At 39.1% G+C, this 18,400-nt stretch overlaps 2 protein-coding genes across 7 annotated transcripts in view; both read right to left on the bottom strand.

Annotated features, from left to right (window-relative positions):
• MTG2 (mitochondrial ribosome associated GTPase 2) overlaps positions 1-12,403 on the bottom strand; it is a 40,945-nt gene extending 28,542 nt beyond the window's left edge. The window contains exons 1-6 of one of the 6 annotated variants that reach the window (XM_050917798.1): positions 12,363-12,403; positions 11,432-11,644; positions 7,986-8,133; positions 3,851-3,966; positions 2,298-2,516; positions 341-479 (exon numbers count right to left, since the gene is read on the bottom strand). In XM_050917798.1, coding sequence (XP_050773755.1) covers positions 341-479; positions 2,298-2,516; positions 3,851-3,966; positions 7,986-8,133; positions 11,432-11,638 — 829 coding nt within the window. In that variant the 5' untranslated portion in view covers positions 11,639-11,644; positions 12,363-12,403. Of the gene's footprint in view, positions 1-340; positions 480-2,297; positions 2,517-3,850; positions 3,967-7,985; positions 8,134-11,431; positions 12,262-12,329 lie in introns of those variants that run through there. The other 5 variants (XM_050917797.1, XM_050917796.1, XM_050917795.1 and 2 more) reach the window with 5 other exon arrangements.
• Positions 12,404-16,140: 3,737 nt separating this feature from the next.
• The window catches only part of SS18L1 (SS18L1 subunit of BAF chromatin remodeling complex), a 29,689-nt gene continuing 27,429 nt past the window's right edge, over positions 16,141-18,400 (bottom strand). Inside the window, exon 11 of the mRNA XM_050917805.1 lies at positions 16,141-18,301. Coding sequence (XP_050773762.1) covers positions 18,275-18,301 — 27 coding nt within the window. The 3' untranslated portion in view covers positions 16,141-18,274. The remainder of the gene's footprint in view (positions 18,302-18,400) is intronic.

Genomic DNA, 18,400 nt, shown 5'->3' with positions numbered 1-18,400 from the left:
TATTTATACAGCTCCCTTTCAATGCAGTCTCTAAGAAGGCATTGCATGAGTTTGTCTGTCTGTCTCCTGCAGCCCTGAAAAAAAATCAAGTAATTTCACCAGAGACACTGAATTCAGCTCAGAAGTCTGAGGTCAAAAGTACATACATGAAATACAATACAAGGTTTAAAGTCTATTTCACTTTTACATCAGGTTTGTAGTTCCCTAGAACTAGTAAGCTCCTAGAGAGTTATTTTTACAGTTTTATTTTACTGTCTCAAGCAGGGACATAAAGGGAGACAATCAGATGTCTCAACTAAAAGTAGTAATTATTATATAAACAAAATCTTGTAACACATACCTGCCACTTGTTCATAGTCCTGGTAGTGAACAATGCCTACATGTGGATTTAAGGTTGTGAACGGGTAGGGAGCCACTGCAGGCTTTGCATTGGAGATTGCTCGCAAAAGTGATGACTTCCCAGCATTGGGGAATCCCACCTGGAACACAAATATTCAACAAGGCCACAATTCCAGATTAACCACAATAAAGAGAGATTACTTGCAAATATATATAGACAATTCTTTAATAGTTCTCATAACTCAGAGACTTGTACAGCCATTTATGCACAAATGCATCAGTTTTGCATGCTCACATCTAAAGATATCTGGGTGCCCATTTTTCTCTATTTTTAAGTTTTCCATTATATCATTAAAATATGAGCTTTCCATACAAGCATGAACAAGTCTTACTCATAATCTGCATTTATTACTTTAAAAGACCCATCTCCGGTGGGTCAACCACTTGTCAGGTATGTATTTATTTTCAAATTCCAAAAAATAATGACCATACATTATAAAATCTACTTGATTCTGACATAAGTCTTGTCATTTTTAACATGGACAGGATTTTCCATGCCGTGGATGTTGGCAGACTTATCATACATATGACTACTAGGAGTAATTACCATCAATGGGCCTTCCCCAGAATCAATCTCCTCGTTTGGACTGTAAGGTAACAGAACTACAATATGCTCTGTGGGTAAACTAACATTATTCCCATTATTCTTCTATTGCAGTCTCTCTCTGAGGCTAGTTCCTCCTCACTCCTAAAGCCTACATCTTGAAACACTTTCCTAGGAAGTCTATGCTTGCTGGGAGGAATGGCCTTAGAACAGCTTTAGGATATCCTGTCTGATACAGACAAGTGTGTGCAGAGTCAAGAGCACTTACATGAAATTGAATCACATTTTCCAGCCTGCTGGGGATAATCATTCTGAACAACTGCCATAATAAGTATAGTAGAGATCTGGACACTCACGAATTCACCTTGTCAATTTAAGCCCCGACAATAATGCTCCTATTAAAGTCAGTGGCAAAATTCCCATTGGCTTCTATAGGCACAAGTTAGGAGTCAAAATGCTGGATTTAGTGCTGCCAATTTAAGATCCAGAGTAGATTGCCCAGGCTAAGATACAGCTAAGTTTATTGAACCAGCCATGCTGGTTCATTTCTTTTTCTTTACAAAGCTCTTCTGGACCAGACAAATGTTGCAAGATACATGCACTGTATGTACTGTTGTAAAACAAGGGTTTGTTCAACAGCTCCAACTATAAATTGACTTAGCACTAGCAGACCATTCAAACTTAAATACTAAGGCAAAATTTACATATCTGAAACCTATACAAAAAACTAACAAAGTTTAAAACCAATAACAATGCAAAGTAAAGACAGACTGAAAGGTGATTATGTTTTTGTTAAAAAGGGATGTTATTTAAGAGCCATAAGTGTTTCTTGATGGTTTCTAGTTGTAACATGCTGTCTCAGTGCATGTCATCATGTCTCCCAGAAACAGCTTGTCCAATTACTTTAAAAGCAGCGTACAAAAGTTCTTCTTCAGTGGCAGAAGCCCTTAAGTGCCACAGATTGGGGGTTTGATCCCTGATGATAACTGGGCTGCCTGTATACGTTCAAGCCCTCTGTTATGTCAAGACATTCTAAAGAGACATTTATGGGAGACTGTTTTATTATTGCAATTATTACTGAAGCCTGTACCTCGTTTCCTGTTGATTTGGCATGAAGCCTTTTACCAAAAAGAGATATGGCCTCAAGTTATATATAAAGCGGTAGCAAAAAAGTGACAGAAGGGCATATCACTCAGGATACTCCTCTACTAAGCAATCATTGACATTCATCTCCCACACAAACTTGCTGAGAGAACAACAAAATATAACAAAGCAACATTCTTTCATCAGATAGTCAAGTGACATCCTGCAAGTGTATACTAAAGGTTAATAAAACAAAAAAGGCAATACCCACCAGCCCTGCATGTGCCATAGTCTTGAGCTCCAGATGGAGGACTCTTTCCTGACCTGATTCTCCTAGAGTAGCTGTCATTGGTGCTCGATTCTCATTGGACAGAAAGAACCTGTTACCCTTCCCTCCAGTTCCTCCATAAGCGGCAACATATTCTTCACCATGCTGAGCAAGATCAGCCAAAATTTTCCCATCCGCCTTAACTACAGTGCCTACAGGAACCTTAAAAAGAGAGATAGTCCTAAGAAAAAACAAACTATGGAAGTTCAAATACTTAACAGTACTATTCAGCTGTTCCCGGCGGCTGTGGATGTTTTCAGTGTCTAGCTAACACCACAACCTTCCATCTCCTAGCTGGATGAAAGTGTAAAAAGAGTCATTAGGACCCAGATCTAGAAGGAGAGGCCAAATAAGCACTCTCACTCTAGACCCAAACAGCACTGACAAACTGTTTAATTGTTGGACATTTAGAACTTTAATGGTACCATATTTTTTTTTTTGGCCTTTTTGTGTTCCCAGTCCCAGGTATCACAAAGTGGTGGTGAACCAATTCAAGATACTAACATAAGCAGATTAGGGATCATACTGGGTAGCTAAAAAGCAAGGTAAGAATGATTTATATTTTAAAACAGATTAAAAAATAAGGAAGCTGCAACAGACATATAAGGAGACGGGGAATTTGTTTAATTAAAAAAAAACTGAACCAACGTGATGCATTACTATTACCACTTTGCTGGGGTGTGCATGCGCGTGTGCGGTTTGTCTGGGTTTTGTCTTCCTCTCTACTTGAAAAGTGCTTACGTGATTTTGGGCATGACCACAAATAAATTATCAATACATAAAGTCACGCCCCAACAACTGAAAGCTCCAAAACAGACTCTGCTGGTTGACTTTATGGATAACACTAAATACAGGTATAAAGCTTAGGGCCATATCTACCGTAGGCAAAAAAGGTGCTTTTTAATATGTGTTAGCTAGTGTACTAAAGTCTTAGTGGAGACAAGGCAAGTTGTAGTTTTAAATATAGTAGTTGGTCAACGTAAACCCTAGCTTATTAAAAATATATCTGTCTAGTGAAGACAAGGCTTAGAAACAAGGAAAGCCTCCCTTAATTTGTGCTAATAAACCATACGATAAAGGGTGAAATCTGTTCTCACATGGGATCTGCAGACAAACTGTCAGAACAAACAACATTGCTAGCATATATAGTCATGAACTTGGAAAGCATAGCAGGGATTGGCATCAAAATGGACATGTCCCAAGTTGTGCATGTGATTGCACTGCCTATATGAATTCTAGAAGCAAAGGCTGGTGAGTATTTGTTTTAGCGAGATGCAGCACGCTCTTTCAGAGAGGCTCTGATGTGTGAACTATGAGAACAAAGTGGTTTGGTCATGCCTGTGTGTGAACTAGCCCAGATGCTATGAACACTCACTTTGACTAGTCCCATTAGGACTACTCACATGCATAAAGTTACTCACACAGGTAAGCTTTTGCAGGACTGAGGCCTGAATTCTCACATACAACTTTCAAAGTAGTCAGCAACAGTATCTTACTTTAATATATGTGCATCCACCATTGGCTCCGTAACAGTTTTTGCTTCTCCCTCTTTCTCCATCAAAACCTCGATATAATGGGTGGACTGAAGCCAGTGATTTGATTTGCTGGTCAGCTATAAAGCAAAACACACACTTTAAAAACATTCTTATGTTAAAAGAAAAACAGTAGAATTATCTTTTGACCACTTTATCCTTTTCAGTGTAGCACAGACAGAAGTATTCCATCAGCTAGTGTGAGAGTCCAAGGGAGGTCTATGATGTCAATTCTATTAAAGTAAAACTCCACTGTTTTATTTATGCGCTTGTTTATGAAGTATAGCAACAATGGAAGTTGCCCATGCAAAGCTCTGTAAACCCACTTCAAAACCAATTTCTTAACCAATAAAGAACATTTCACAGTAATCAATCCATTGATAGTCACTGAGTTCACAATGTGAGGACTAATAAAATCAATTTAAATTTCTCCCTTTGACAAGTTATTGTGTTTCTAAAGGTTTCAGAGTAGCTTTTAAATGTTTCACAAAGAGTCTGGACTTTTTTTTTAAATCATGCCACACAAGCTGTGATCTTATCAGGCTGTCTCTTATTCTGTTTGTACACGACCCATCACAATGGAGTCTACTCTAATACAACTAATAATAATCTCACAAGCTATCCTGGATCCGACTTGGTCTGTAGAAGACAGGGAAACATCCAAGAAACATCCAAACCACTCTCCAAAGTAATGCTGGCACTATATAGGTGCTATGTATTATTATCCAGTTGAAGGGAATCCCTTCTTAATCAGTAGTGATGAATTAGTAACTCAATAGGATACTAATATAGAATGTGTAATTGGAATTGTTGCCTTTTGGAGGAGTATTAAAATCAGATCCTGATCACTTGCGGTCATTAGAAAGCACAGTATTAATGTTGGCCAAATTCCAATTTGCAAAATGACACTCTCTCTCATTGTAGTCTTCCTACAGCCCAGCCTCAATAGGATTTGGAATTCCACGCTGCCTGTTTTATGTTGTGTAGTGTTGATGAGTTCTTTACAAAAAAAAAGTTGTATTTCACAACAGAAGTAGAGGCATGTCTGTGATGGATGAAGTTACTGTTGTCAATGTAGTTTGTAAAACTCTTGAGATGCTTCAGAATGCAACATGCCATAGAAGTGTAAGGATGAAAGGAAGTATTGTAATGCAACTAAACGCTAAAAAAAAAAGTTTTGTTTTAAAATTGCTAAAAGTATTTTTAAGCTTAAATATCAAATTTTAAAAAATGATTCTTTACAAGCACCAGAAGGGTACGTCAAAGACTTAATATTTGATTTATTTTACAGCCTTCCAGTGCCAACACTAGTGCACACGGTGGAAACTAGTTTCTTCCATTTCCCTCTGCCATTTGTTGCTGCTTCCATCTGCTTTATGGTGTTGACATTGAGTGTTCTGCCCTCCCTGCCAAGGATTCTTCTTAAGGTTTCTCTTGGACACTCATTTCCTTAAATCAGTTGGTATCCACTTGACAGCTTCGCTTCATAGGGGAATCTGTGTTAATATCTGGAGTACATGCCCCAAATATATCCAAACACTTCCTTCTGATTCTGGTGGGAACGAGCAGCTGATTAGTGATTTCTCAGATCTCTTTGCTGGGGATGAAGTCTTTCCAACCAACCCCCAGAATCTTTCATAGGCACTTATTTTTAAAGGTGTCCACTTTTCTATTTAATGTTTGATAGAAAATGTGAGCTCTTCAGCTCCTGGAGCCATGTTAGTGCAGAGACTGGGAATTTTCAATTCAAATGTAGTTTTCTTTTGGTGTTCTAGATCTTTGATTCTACACATTGTCGAGGTTAGTAAATGCTGTGGAGGCCTTTCCTAGGGGTCACTTCCTTCTTTTGGACTCTATTGGACAATATGCTGCTGCCTAGGTAGGTGCACTATTTTCTACTTTCTTGATGGCTTTTGCCTTCTAATGTGATGTTACTATTTGACTTCTGGGTTTCAAGGAAGTTTTAGCATAACTAATTTTGAACCCTGGTAGTCTGCTACTTTTCCCAGGTTGTCTATCTTTGTAACTTCTCATGTGTTTCACTCAGTGGTGAAATATCATCAGCGAAGTCTAAGTCTTCTAGACACGTGCCATCTACCCATGCTATAACAGTGTGTGTTGCTAATACACTTCTTCTTTATCCAGTCTATGGCTATGCCAAACAAGAGAGGTGATAAAACGCAGCCCTGTTTCATGCCATGATGAACGACTCTGTTATCTGGCTATTCAACCTTACAGAGCATTTTGCACAGCTATACATGGCCTTGATGTTGACAACTTTAGCTGGGACTCCATAGGACTGAGGAATATTCTACAGTGTATGCCCCCCCCCCCCTCGCCACCAAGGCTATCAAATGCCTTTTGAAAAAAAATAAAAAACTGATAAGAGGAGAACTTGCCATTCTATTCATTCTTCTAAGAGGATTACTAGTGAGTATCTGATCAACACAGGATCTCCTGCGCCTTAATTCTGCCTGTTCTTCTAAAAACTTTGCATCCACTGCTGCTTCATCCTGGGTAGCATCACATACGCCTTCCCCTACAACAGAGAGTAGCATAACTCCTCTCTAGTTGTTAAAGTCAGTATGATGACACTTTTGGGGGTATTACGACAATGATTCCATGTTTCTGCTGTGCCAAGGGATCCCTTTTCCCCAAACTTCATTAAATTATTCTGAACTTAATGATTTGCATTTCATTCAAAGTTAAGATACCGATTGAAAATTAAGCAGGAAGGTTTGTTTTTCTCTTTCAATCTATGAATAAAAACAAGGTGAGAGAAGATGAGATCTACTACTTCTAAAATCTTGAAAGACACGGTGACCAAAAACAACCAGTTCAACTCACTGACTCCAGATACTTCCTTTTATAAATAAATCAATTAGTTTTAAATGCAAAACTAGTTTTGATTAACTCCTTTTTTCCTTATGTATCCGGCAAATTTCAGGTAGTTTTATTTAACTAATCAAAAACAAATGTTCAAATACTGTTTTTGTGCATTTTTAAATGAATTCTAATTTCCATCCAAATGCAACTTGACACAAATCATGAATAAAAAAGGAATCTAGTAAATAAGAAATGTCATTTTCCATTTTTATCATAAAAAGTATTAAAAATGAATCTTAAGAAATGTATGTTAAGCTATATAATTGCTTAAATAAATGTGTATAGATATAGTATATCCTGCTGGTTAGCAAAAAGAAGTACCCAATTTAGTGTCAAGGCTATATTTAGTTACAAATCAATATGTTTAATGTTTAGCAGCCAATCAGAATCCACCTTTCTTTAGGAAAATAACTACAAAGTCTAAACACAAAACAAGTTTAAAATCACCAATTTAAACCAACCTAGGAAAATTCTGTTTTGAATGTTCCACAGATGTTATGCCAATTAGTAGTTTCAAGTCTGTTTTAAAGGTCATACACTATACCCATTTTTAAGTGTGTATTTTATTCTTCTCAGATTCTTATACCACTCTCATTCATATTGTAGTACCTGAAAGTCTTCCAGAAGTGCATTAAGAATCACGACTAGCATTTGTCATATTGGTTCTTCTTCTCCCTCAAGAGGTTGTTAGACTTTTTTAGTATTTATCTAGCTTACACTTTTGTAGCATTTTATCTTTGTTGTGCCACACATTTTTATTACTAAAGGCAAGGTCAAAGAAGCGCACCTGGAATGTGTGTGTTAGTTCTATAAAGAATAAATGTTTGCTCCTGACGCAGGGAGTAAAGCCATCTGTGTCAGTGTGGGAAGATGACAAGAGTACTTTAGCATTTTCTGAGGCATATGCTATGCGATATTAAAAAGGCATTAGATTTTCAAATCAGTTTGACCTAAAATATTTTCTAGCTAGATCATGTAAGAATATCAGCGTCATTCACATCCCCTCTGCAGTGACTATCCTTGGAAGTATTGCAAACAACAGATGAAGTGAAGAAAAAGAAAAACATTTTCCTGTCATATATATTTATTCGTTCTATCACTCAAACTCAGTTTGTGGAAAGACATCAAAAATACCTTTAAACAAAGGGACAATATTTAACAAGCCATCCCTTAATCTGTAGTATACAAGACAAAAAGAATATGCAACTTTTACCTTTCAAAATAACATGGCCCCCATCTCCTCCGTTTCCACCATCAGGACCTCCAAACTCTTTTCTAGGCTCACTGTGGAAAGAGTTAATACCCTGTCCTCCGCGGCCTCCAATCACACACACTCTTCGATGATCTACAAAATATCGGGTCTGCAATGGAGAGATGGTTTCATATGATTTCTCCAAAGTTTAGTGAAACATTATCAGACCTCTGTTTCAACAACCTGAAAGTTTCTACAAAACATAGCTATCTTTAAATGCCAGGAATTTCAATTTCCATTTGAAAATCAAAACCTATAGCACAGCTACAGTTCAGACATCAACCGAAGAAAGCCTATTAACCTAGCAATTATCTTGAAGGATGTACACAGAATCACACATATTAAGAGACCCTTAAAACATAAACATCTAACATACATCTTTGAGTTTCCACTGGCAAAGAATTCCAGAGAGAAGATGCTCAAAGATCATCCTCCCTAATTACGTATATTAGGAAACTATTAAAATGATAATTAACATCTACTGAAAAAAAAAGAAAAATGGGCGAGGTAATATCTGGACCAACTTCTGAAGGTGAAAGAGACAAGATCTGAAGCTTACACAGACCTCTTCTTCCACCGAAAGAAGCAAGGAAACTCAGTAACCTAGGCAGTTAACAGTACATGGGAAATTTTTAAAAGGCCAGTCTAAGTATATTTAAAAGTCAGTATGCTCCAAACTGACTACATTGAGAGTTTCCAGCTCTACTCTGACCTGGAATTTGTAAGAACTTTTCCAACAGAGTAGGAAAAACTGAAGGCATTTTGTGCATAGAGTCCAAAAAAAAAAAAAAGTGCATTGAACTATGGATGATACAAGGAAGATATGTGGGTCTCAGCAACACTAGGACATAAAAATAGCAAGCTGTAATTATATTGTAAAGATGAAACTGTTCTCTGGCACAAGCTAGTGGAGACTGAATCTCAATATTTGGCATTAGACTTCTGCAGTAATAAGCAGCTAAACTCCTTACTGCTTATCTGAAATATTTGAACCTCAAGCCTACAAACCTGGGCTGGAAAGTTACAAGAGACTCTCTGAAGAGAACCTCTGGGCAGAGACTGAATCTTTCTTAAATGATTGTACAGTAGCTAGCACAATCCTGATTTGGAAGCTCTGTGTACTTTTGCAATACAAATAGTATCACCTAGCACTTTTGTTCTACTCATGAGCACAAAATGGAAGGAATGAAGCATTCAAACATTTGAGGAATGAGTAGATTTGGTTCTTATACAGTACATGAGCTAAAGTTTGCATAATGGGTGAAGGGGAGGGCTATTTTCTGGTATCAGTTCACTACTCCCTACTCCAATGATGCTATTCTTCATGCAAACTTCAATCTTCATTTAATAAGACAGAACAGTCCAATGTTCCAACACATCAAGAATTTAAGAAAAGGTCTTTCTTGGGAACAGAGCAGGGTGGGGATCATAAATACTTCCCATAAGCAGTGGTACAATGGTTAAAGCAGGAGACAACGTGAAGAGTCCTAGATTAGAGTCCAAGTCTGCCACTGATTTATTGCATTACCTTGGGCAAGTCATTTTAACTTCTCTATGTACAATAGAGTTAACTATACTTATCCACTAACCTTTGGAAAATTTTCTGGAGATCCTCAGATGAAAAGTGCTATAAAAGTATTGGCATGTACATAGGTATTCTCTTGTGTGTCATGATGTAGAGAAAAATTTACTTACAAATGGTAATACAAGAATCTAGTAACAGATATTTTTTAAAATATTTAAATAGCTTGAGTGGTGAAAAATTGTTACTAGTAAAGTGACACACAAGCACCTGAGAAAAATCCAATTCTTCAATAATCAAAATTCCTTTTGCACAGTCACCAGTACAGCAGAACCTCAGCATTATGAACACCAGAGTTATGAACTGACCAATCAACCACACAGCATACTTCCAGTTCCAAATGAGGTATCAGGCAGCAGCAGACGCAAAATAAATAAATAAAATAAAAAGCAAACACAATAGACTAACAACAAAAATAAAGGGAAAGTTTAAAAAAAGATTTGTCCAGGAAACTATTTCTCTGCTTGTGTCATTTAAATTAAGATGGTTAAAAGCAGAATTTTTCTTCTGCATAGTAAAATTTCAAAGCTCTATTAAGTCAGTGTTCAATTGTAAACTTTTGAAACAACCACCAAAATGTTTTGTTCAGAGTTACGAACAACCTCCACTCTCGAAGGGTTTGTAACGCTGAGGTTCTATCATAGAATAGAATCATAGAATATCAGGGTTGGAAGGGACCTCAGGTGGTCATCTAGTCCAACCCCCTGCCCAAAGCAGGACCAATCCTCAAATGGCCCCCTCAAGGGCTGAGCTCATAACCCTGGGTTTAGCATAAAAATGTGACCGTTGCTAAAAAGCCTCCTTTTTCAAATGTAGTTAGCACCATCAAATGGCAAAATTGCAAACTGCTGTTTTAAAATTAACTAGATGCAATTATTGCTTATTACAAAAAATTAATTCATTTCCCTGCAGCTGAAATATAGAACCAAACGGAAGCACCTAAACAAAAATGAGAAAGCCTATGATTGACTAGTCATTAAATCTAGGCAATCTGGGAGCTACATAATTTCTTTTAAAAAAATACAAGCAAAACACTAATTGAACTTTAAAGTGGCAACTGTCTAAAAAACAATAATGTATTGTTCTATGTCATTTTTCCAACCCAAAAGAGAATTATGATCATTAAAACCTCTACTGCAGTGGTTCTCAACCTTTCCAGACTACTCTACCCCTTTCACGAGTCCAATTTGTCTTGCGTACCCCCAAGTTTCACCTAATTCAAAAACTACTTGCTTACAAAACCAGACATAAAAATACAAGTGTCTGAGCACACTATTACTGAAAAGTTGCTTATGTTCTCATTTGTGCCATATAATTATAAAATAAATCATTTGAAATATAAATATTATACTTACATTTTAGTGTACAGGAGTAGCATAAACAAGTCATTGTCTGTATGAAATTTTAGTGAGTATTGACTTTGCTAGTGCTTTTTATGTAGTTGTAAAACTAGGCAAATATCTAGATGAGTTGATGTACCCACTAGAAGACCTCTGAGCACCCCCAGGGGTACCTGTACCCCTGGTTGAGAACCACTGCTCTACAGTGAAGCAACTCCTATAGCTACTACTACCACTGAAGTCATCATGAATAATGTTCACTGTGAACTTAGATTTTTATAACATGAAATACTTATTTACAACTATTTTTTCCACTATTCAAAAAGTTAATTATATTTCATAAAAATATTTAATTATAATGTCAACGGTAAGTGGGGAATATACACAAAACACTCATCTCTGGGAGTGGTGTATTCATTTAGGATACAGCAAGTTCTTTGAACATATGGTAGGTTATCCTATCTGAATTTTAGTTTAGACTTTACCAGCTTCTCTTCTGATATTGCTCTTTTTTGTTTCAGCCGTTGATTTTTTGCACACTTTGCACAGTTTGTGGAAAGAATCCTCTGCCAGCTCTTAAACTGCTGCGGCAATAAGCAAATCTGTATATGTGGTGAATATGCAGGTTTCCATTGCCGTAAGCCATCCAGCAAAGCCCATGTTCTTGATGAAAAGATTTTAGATCCCAGCATATCCACCTAGAAAGTGAAAATTATAGACAAAGGAACACCACTAACTAAAATTTACCTTTGTGGCTCTAGAAACAACTGTTTCACATGCAAATCAAGAGAGCAAAAAATCAGTTTACATAACGAAAGATGTAATGTGTTAGAAAGGCAAGGTCCAAGGATTGATAAATATTTAACAAATATTTTCTTACTCAACCGCTGTAATATCCTTCTGAGAGTCAGACACCAAACACATATATCACCTCTAAACTGATTTCCCTTCACTAATGCCTGTGCACATGCATTCATTACTGCACGGCTGTTCAGAAACATGGACTATATATAATTTGCAGCCCCTCTATTGCAGAGGTTCTCAAAATTTTGTACTGGTGACCCCTTTCACAAGCAAGCATCTGAGTGTGACCCCCCACTAAAAACACCTTTAAATATATTTAATACTATTATAAATGCTGGAGGAAAAACAAGTTTTGGGGTGGAGCTGACAGCTTGTGACCCCCCCCATGTAATAACCTCACAACTCCCTGAGGGGTCCCAACCCCGTTTGAGAACCCAGCTCTATTGACTCAGCAGCAGAGAGCCAGCCCCTGCACCCCCTCTGCGGCCCCAGAGCCCCCTCTATCCCAGAACCAGCCCCTGCGCTACCCCACAACCAGCCCCTGCGTTACCCCAAATCCAAACCCCGCACAGTACCCACCAACTGCGAGGAACTTCCCCCTGATGGACCCACCCACTAGTATCACGTTTCCTTGGACGCAGAGGTCACGACCTCACGCAAACGCGTCATCGCTCGTCAGATTGGCGCACGCGCAGGACTCTCCCTTCCTCCCCCTCCCATAGGTAAGAAAAGCGCGGGAAAAGGATTGCGGTCAAATGCGAGCCCCGCTTAACGGCTCCGTGCGGGCTGGAGCCGCGCTGTGCCTCCCCTCTTGGCTTTCAGACGGCTAATGCTCCCCTCCGACATCGCGCCCTGGGGCTGGGCGAAGAACCAGCTCATTAGATGGCCTCCAGTCACCCAGTCCTGGCCCTGCCCACGGATCTCGGGGTCTGGCCCCAGCCATGGGGATGAGTATGGGGGGACTGGCGGCTGGGCCCCAGACACAAGACGAGGGAGTCCTGTGGCGAGAGTAGCGGGCATGGTCTCTGCCCGGAGATGCCCCGGTGCGTGTTCAAAAGCAGCTGTACAACCTCCTTGCTGGTCAGACGCTGGTTCTGCTGTAGAAACGACCCAGGGCAGTGGTTCCCAAACGGGGCTTTGCAAAATGTTAGCGGGGGTTCTTGCGGGGAAAAAAAAAAATCCCTAATGGCGGACAGAGCTGCCCCTAGGGACCCCAGGCAGTACTGGGCCAGCAGCCCAGAGCCCCTAGGCGTCCAAGAGCCAAGCCAATCAAAGCAAGCGTGTCTATCCCACTGAGGAGATTTAAACTTCAAGACTCCTTATAAGAAATGGAAAGGGAGGTGGATATTTTTTTGCTGTTTTTAAAATTAAATAGGCAGCTAGTATTGTTTTAAAAATTATTATGAAGAACAAGTTTAAGCTTTGTTGTAATGTGTGTTGTTTGCCTGGACTGCTCAAGACCTGAATGCAGGGCTGGTGTAACCACCAGGCGGCTGCTTACGATGCCAAGATTTGGGGGCACAAAAAAGCGGTGTCTGGCATCATGAGAGTCAACTGAGTGGGGCAGGGCGGGGAGCGAGGCCTCCATAACCGGCCCCCGCAGCGAGGGGCACCACACAGGATGGTCAGTGGGAGCCTGTGGCGAAGCAAGGAGGAGACAGCTGACTGGGTGCAGCGACCAGCACGGCCAAGGGACAGAGCTGTTGGGGGAGGCAGGATGCAGTCCTGAGCTCAGGTGAGCTTTGCCCTCCAATGCGCCGTGCCTGGGGCTGGGCGCAGCCACCTCCTGGCGCGAGGGAAAGTGAAACTAAACCCCGGAGGGGAAAGGGCTGGCACAGGTGCCACTTCCAAACATCAACCCCTCCCCACCCCCGTGGTGGCACTGTGCCAACGTGGGGAGACAGCCTTGATCCCCAGGGAGATCCTTACCTGCTTCCTTGGAGAGCCTGGCTCTGCCCTCCTTCCCCCTGGGTCTCCCCCACCCCCGGAGGGTGAAGTACTCAGAGCCTGGGAACGTTTAGAGACCCTGCAAGCTGGGGGCAGTCTCAGCCTCCCTTGCTCATAGGTTTCCCCAGGCCAGAAGGGACCGTTGTGAACATCTCCTCTGACCCCCTTATATGAATTCTAATGAACAATGCCACATTATGCAGTATTCATTTTTGAACGTTTATAGTAAGTGATGCTCTGGGAGTAGGGGGGGGGCGGGCACAAGGTGGAAGTTTTGCATAGGGCACAAAATATCCTTGCACCGGCCCTGCCTGAATGCTTGTGTAGGAGGAACTCTGAGGTGGCTTCTTAAATACCTTCATGCTGTTTCACATCTGATACTCCTTGATGAAACATAGGAGCCTTGTCTTATAACAGACTTATTTATATACAAGCTATGAAAGTGAGATCTTGGAAGAGTGTTGCCATTTTCATAATGTAATAAAAATACTGTAATGATAAATAATAGTGTGTAATAAGCATGTCACAAAAACAAATTTTCTATTTCTGAGATCACTGCTTTTATAATTTAGGCTCAGGTAAAGTAGAAAATCCCTGGAAATACACCTCTACCCTGATATAACGGTGTCCTCAGGAGCCAAAAAATCTTACCATGTTATAGGTGAAACTGTGTTATATCGAACTTGCTTTGATCTGCCAGAGTGTGCAGCCTTCTCCTCCCCCCCGCCCCCGCCCGGAGCACTGCTTTACCGCGTTATATCCAAATTTGAGTTACATTGGATTGCGTTATATTGGGGTAGAGGTGTATTCATTTTTAGGAGGGGGTTCGTGAGACTTGACATTTTAGTGAAAGGGGTTCATAGGTTATTAAAGTTTGGGAACCACTGATCTAGAGCTTTGTCTGAGGGCCCTGAAATCGTCAGTGCTTTCTCTTGTGTTATCTTATCAGGCTCTTGAAATAGAGCCCTGGCCTGGCAAAGACAGACTTAACTTCACTCCTGGGATATGGTGATACAGCAGCTGGGCGGATGCTTCCCACCACATTAGATGCATGCTGGCTCCCCATAAGGTAGTGCGCTTAAAAACAGCAGTGATACCAGGGGGGTTGGAACTAGCCACCTGAATCCAATCTTGCTTGCCCCCCCACTAGCCTGAGCAACTGCTTGTGCTGCCATGGCCACCCTGCTATTTTTAGTGTGCTAGCTAGAGTAGAGCTAGCACGTTTGTCTACTCAGGGTCAGAATTAACCTTTTGGTGCTGTGCAGACCTACCCATTGGAAGGACTGCCACTGAAGTCACTAGATGTACTTGCAGTGCATAAAGTTAAACATGTGCATAAATCTTTGCAATATCAGAGCTTTCGTCTCCATCTTTTGGGCCTGAGCCTGCTCCCATTAATATCATTAGGAGTTTTACCTTTGACATCAGTGAAAGCAGGGGACTTAACTGCAACATTAAGTTACAGTCTATCCTCCATAGACAGTGATATCCTCGTTACCTCTAGCCTGCTTCTTGCTTGCATATATATATATATATATACCTGCCCCTGGAAATTTCCACTACATGCATCCGACGAAGTGGGTATTCACCCACAAAAGCTCATGCTCCAATACGTCTGTTAGCCTATAAGGTGCCACAGGACTCTTTGCTGCTTTTACAGACCCAGACTAACACGGCTACCCCTCTGATAGTGGAGGATATAACGCTGTCCTCGAGAGCCAAAAAATCTTACCGCGTTATAGGTGAAACCGCATTATATTGAACTTGCTTTGATCCACCAGAGCATTCCGCCTCCCTCCCCCCCCCCCCGGAGCGCTGCTTTACCGTGTTATATCCAAATTCGTGTTATATCTGGTCATGTTATATCGAGGCAGAGGTGTATAATGCTTGATCTCTGCAGATTGAACAAAATTTTAGAAGAGATTCCCAAACTGGGGGTTGGGAACCCTCGGGGTGGTGAGGTGTCAGCCTCCACCCCAAACCCTGCTTTGCCTCTAACATTTATAATGGTGTTAAATATATTAAAACGTGTTTTTAATTTATAAGGGGGGGGTCGCACTCAGGCTTGCTATGTGAAAGGAGTCACCAGTATAAAAGTCTGAGAAACACTGACTTAGAACATCTGAAAACTGTAGTAAGTGTTTTTACGTGCAGTGAGCTTTACCTGAAGACTATCGGGGGAGGGAGTGTGATGAGGCATTGTTTCCAAAAAGTCTGCAATAAAAACTGAATCTCCCATTGTTATTACACTGGTCCTTTTTAAAAAAAGTCTTTGCATCATAGGAAAAATACCATCAATAGGCTTCATAATCAGTTCATTTTAACCTAAACCAGTTTCAAGCATTCTGTATTACAAAACAGAAAATGATACAATTAATGAAAAAGGTCAAAATGCTGGCATCACTTTTTGTTTCCACATTAATACATAAAAATGGACAACACATTAAATAAACATTTTGTTATTAACAATTAGAAATATTAACACCAAAAAATCATGTATAAATTAGGAAATAAATGTACAAACCAGTTCCAAAGTGCTCTTTCAAATACAGTATATACACAACATTCAAGAAATTCTTAATGTAAGACATTTCAGATAGAAGTAATGTTGCTGTTTAATTTTTTTTAAATGTTGTTCATATTCTCTCAAAAGGATTATATTAGCACTTTCAAAAACCACATAAAAGGCATATTTCCAAGCTGGCAAGGAACAATATTGCATTCTCCTGGTTACCTGTAACATTAACATAGATTAAAAAAAACCCTCATACTTCTTTTCTGTGCCTTATCTGATATTTAAAAGTACTCAGTTGTATGAAAACACCAGCAGGAAGGAAAAGAGAAATAAAGAATGAATAAAAATGCTAACTCCATTTCACTGATCAGCAATTAGAAGTGTTAATGCTGCAAGGGCAGAGCTTGAACAACATTTAATAATAAACCATTTAGCTATCAAGTATTAAGATTTTCCTTTTCAGGAAAAACAAATCCAAACCTGAAGCGTGATATCTAAATTTTCTGGGTGGTGTTAGTTTTCAGAATATAAAAATTCCACAACTCAAAATATAATCCAATAAACACCTCAAAAGGAGAAAACTCACAGAAGATATATTTAAATCTATACTCTGAAAGTTCCAGTTAATCTTAAGGTAATATTTCACTTTTTTAAAAAAATTATATTAAATAAATTTTAGCCATTTTAACCCTTTAGTCACAGACAATTTAGACATATTTTACTCAGCAGTAAAAATCCCATTTTTAAAAAAATGTAAAACTGAATATAAACTACTTTTATTGTTCATGTTGGCTTTTAAGTACCACTGTCCCAATATTTCTCATTCTCCCTCTATAAGTTTTCCTTTAATGGTTGAATCCCATTAACAATCACCTTTCCATATGCATAATGAATGTTCACTGTTAAAGATGAATTACTGATTTTTCCTTTGAAACAAAGATGGATTTTTTACACCAATTCTAAATTACTTCTATGAAGCTACTAGAGAAAAGCAAAAGCGATGAATAACTGCAGAAAAAGTCAATTTGATAACCTGATTTTATTTACGGTTATAATGCTTGCTAGAAAATCTGAACTAGTAGAGCAATGGAAGAACCAGAAATTAAAGAGCAAACAACTGGCTACCTGGGAAATTTGGCATAAATATTTATAAGTTGTGATAAAATTTGGAGTAGCATATTTAAGACTGGAATGTGGTCACATATTTGTCAGCTAAACACGATATGAAGCAATACTGATTTCTAGTAGACTTATAGCTTCATTCCCAGAGTTTTCTTTTATTTCTTTTAACCATGACATATACTATACTTAAACCATACTTTCATGGATCTATAAAAGGTGCTTCTGGAAATTCATATTTCCTTGAAAACAGGTTTTGATCATCTCTTCACCTTTTACTACAAAAATGTGGAATGATGCAGATATTACATTAGAAGACATGGGAAATTAGCTATATAAATTTGCTGAGCATAATGTCCTCAGCAAATGAAATATTACTTCTATTGTTTTTATTTTTGTCTTTTATTGTGGAAATTGATTCAACATAAAGAATGCCCCTGTCTTCATACCGTAAAGTAGTACATTTGAAAGCCATGGATTTCAGAGGCTGGCATATACAACAGTTAAACTGCAATGTGTCCAGTTAAACATAGGTTCATAACCTACATTAGAATAACTGCATGGGCAGAGATGTGGCTGAGTGATCTTTGTATTTAGCTGGATTGCAGAATATCCTAGCTGTTTCCCAGATCTGGGCACATAAAAACTCTGATCAAATGACCCCTAAGCTATTTAGAAACATCAAGAATGGGGGAAAAAAACCTCTGCATTGTATCAACATACATACTATACACAGCACCAAATATATCAAACCATTAAAGCATTGTCTTGTTACCAGTAGTGCACTGCTTCATATCCAGCATGAAATGAACACTGTTCACATACAGACGCTGCTTTGTGCTAAGGGGTAACCAACATATTACAATTAATCAAAACTGCCAGTACATCCAGTTCAAAAGATGGATATACTATTGAAATGAATCAGATACAGGAGCTTCTCCCTTTATTGCTGGTAGTTTCCATATTGACCCTGTTAAAAATTACAAAATACAACACATTAGAAGATAATATCATTTCTGTGTCATGCACTCAGGAGGACTGGATGAAACTATTTTGGCTTACAAAATTG

This window comes from Gopherus flavomarginatus, chromosome 11, assembly GCF_025201925.1.
Source record: "Gopherus flavomarginatus isolate rGopFla2 chromosome 11, rGopFla2.mat.asm, whole genome shotgun sequence".
Lineage (NCBI taxonomy): Eukaryota > Metazoa > Chordata > Testudines > Testudinidae > Gopherus > Gopherus flavomarginatus.
The sequence above is the reverse complement of the archived record's forward strand: the minus strand, read 5'-3'. Positions and strand labels throughout refer to the sequence as shown.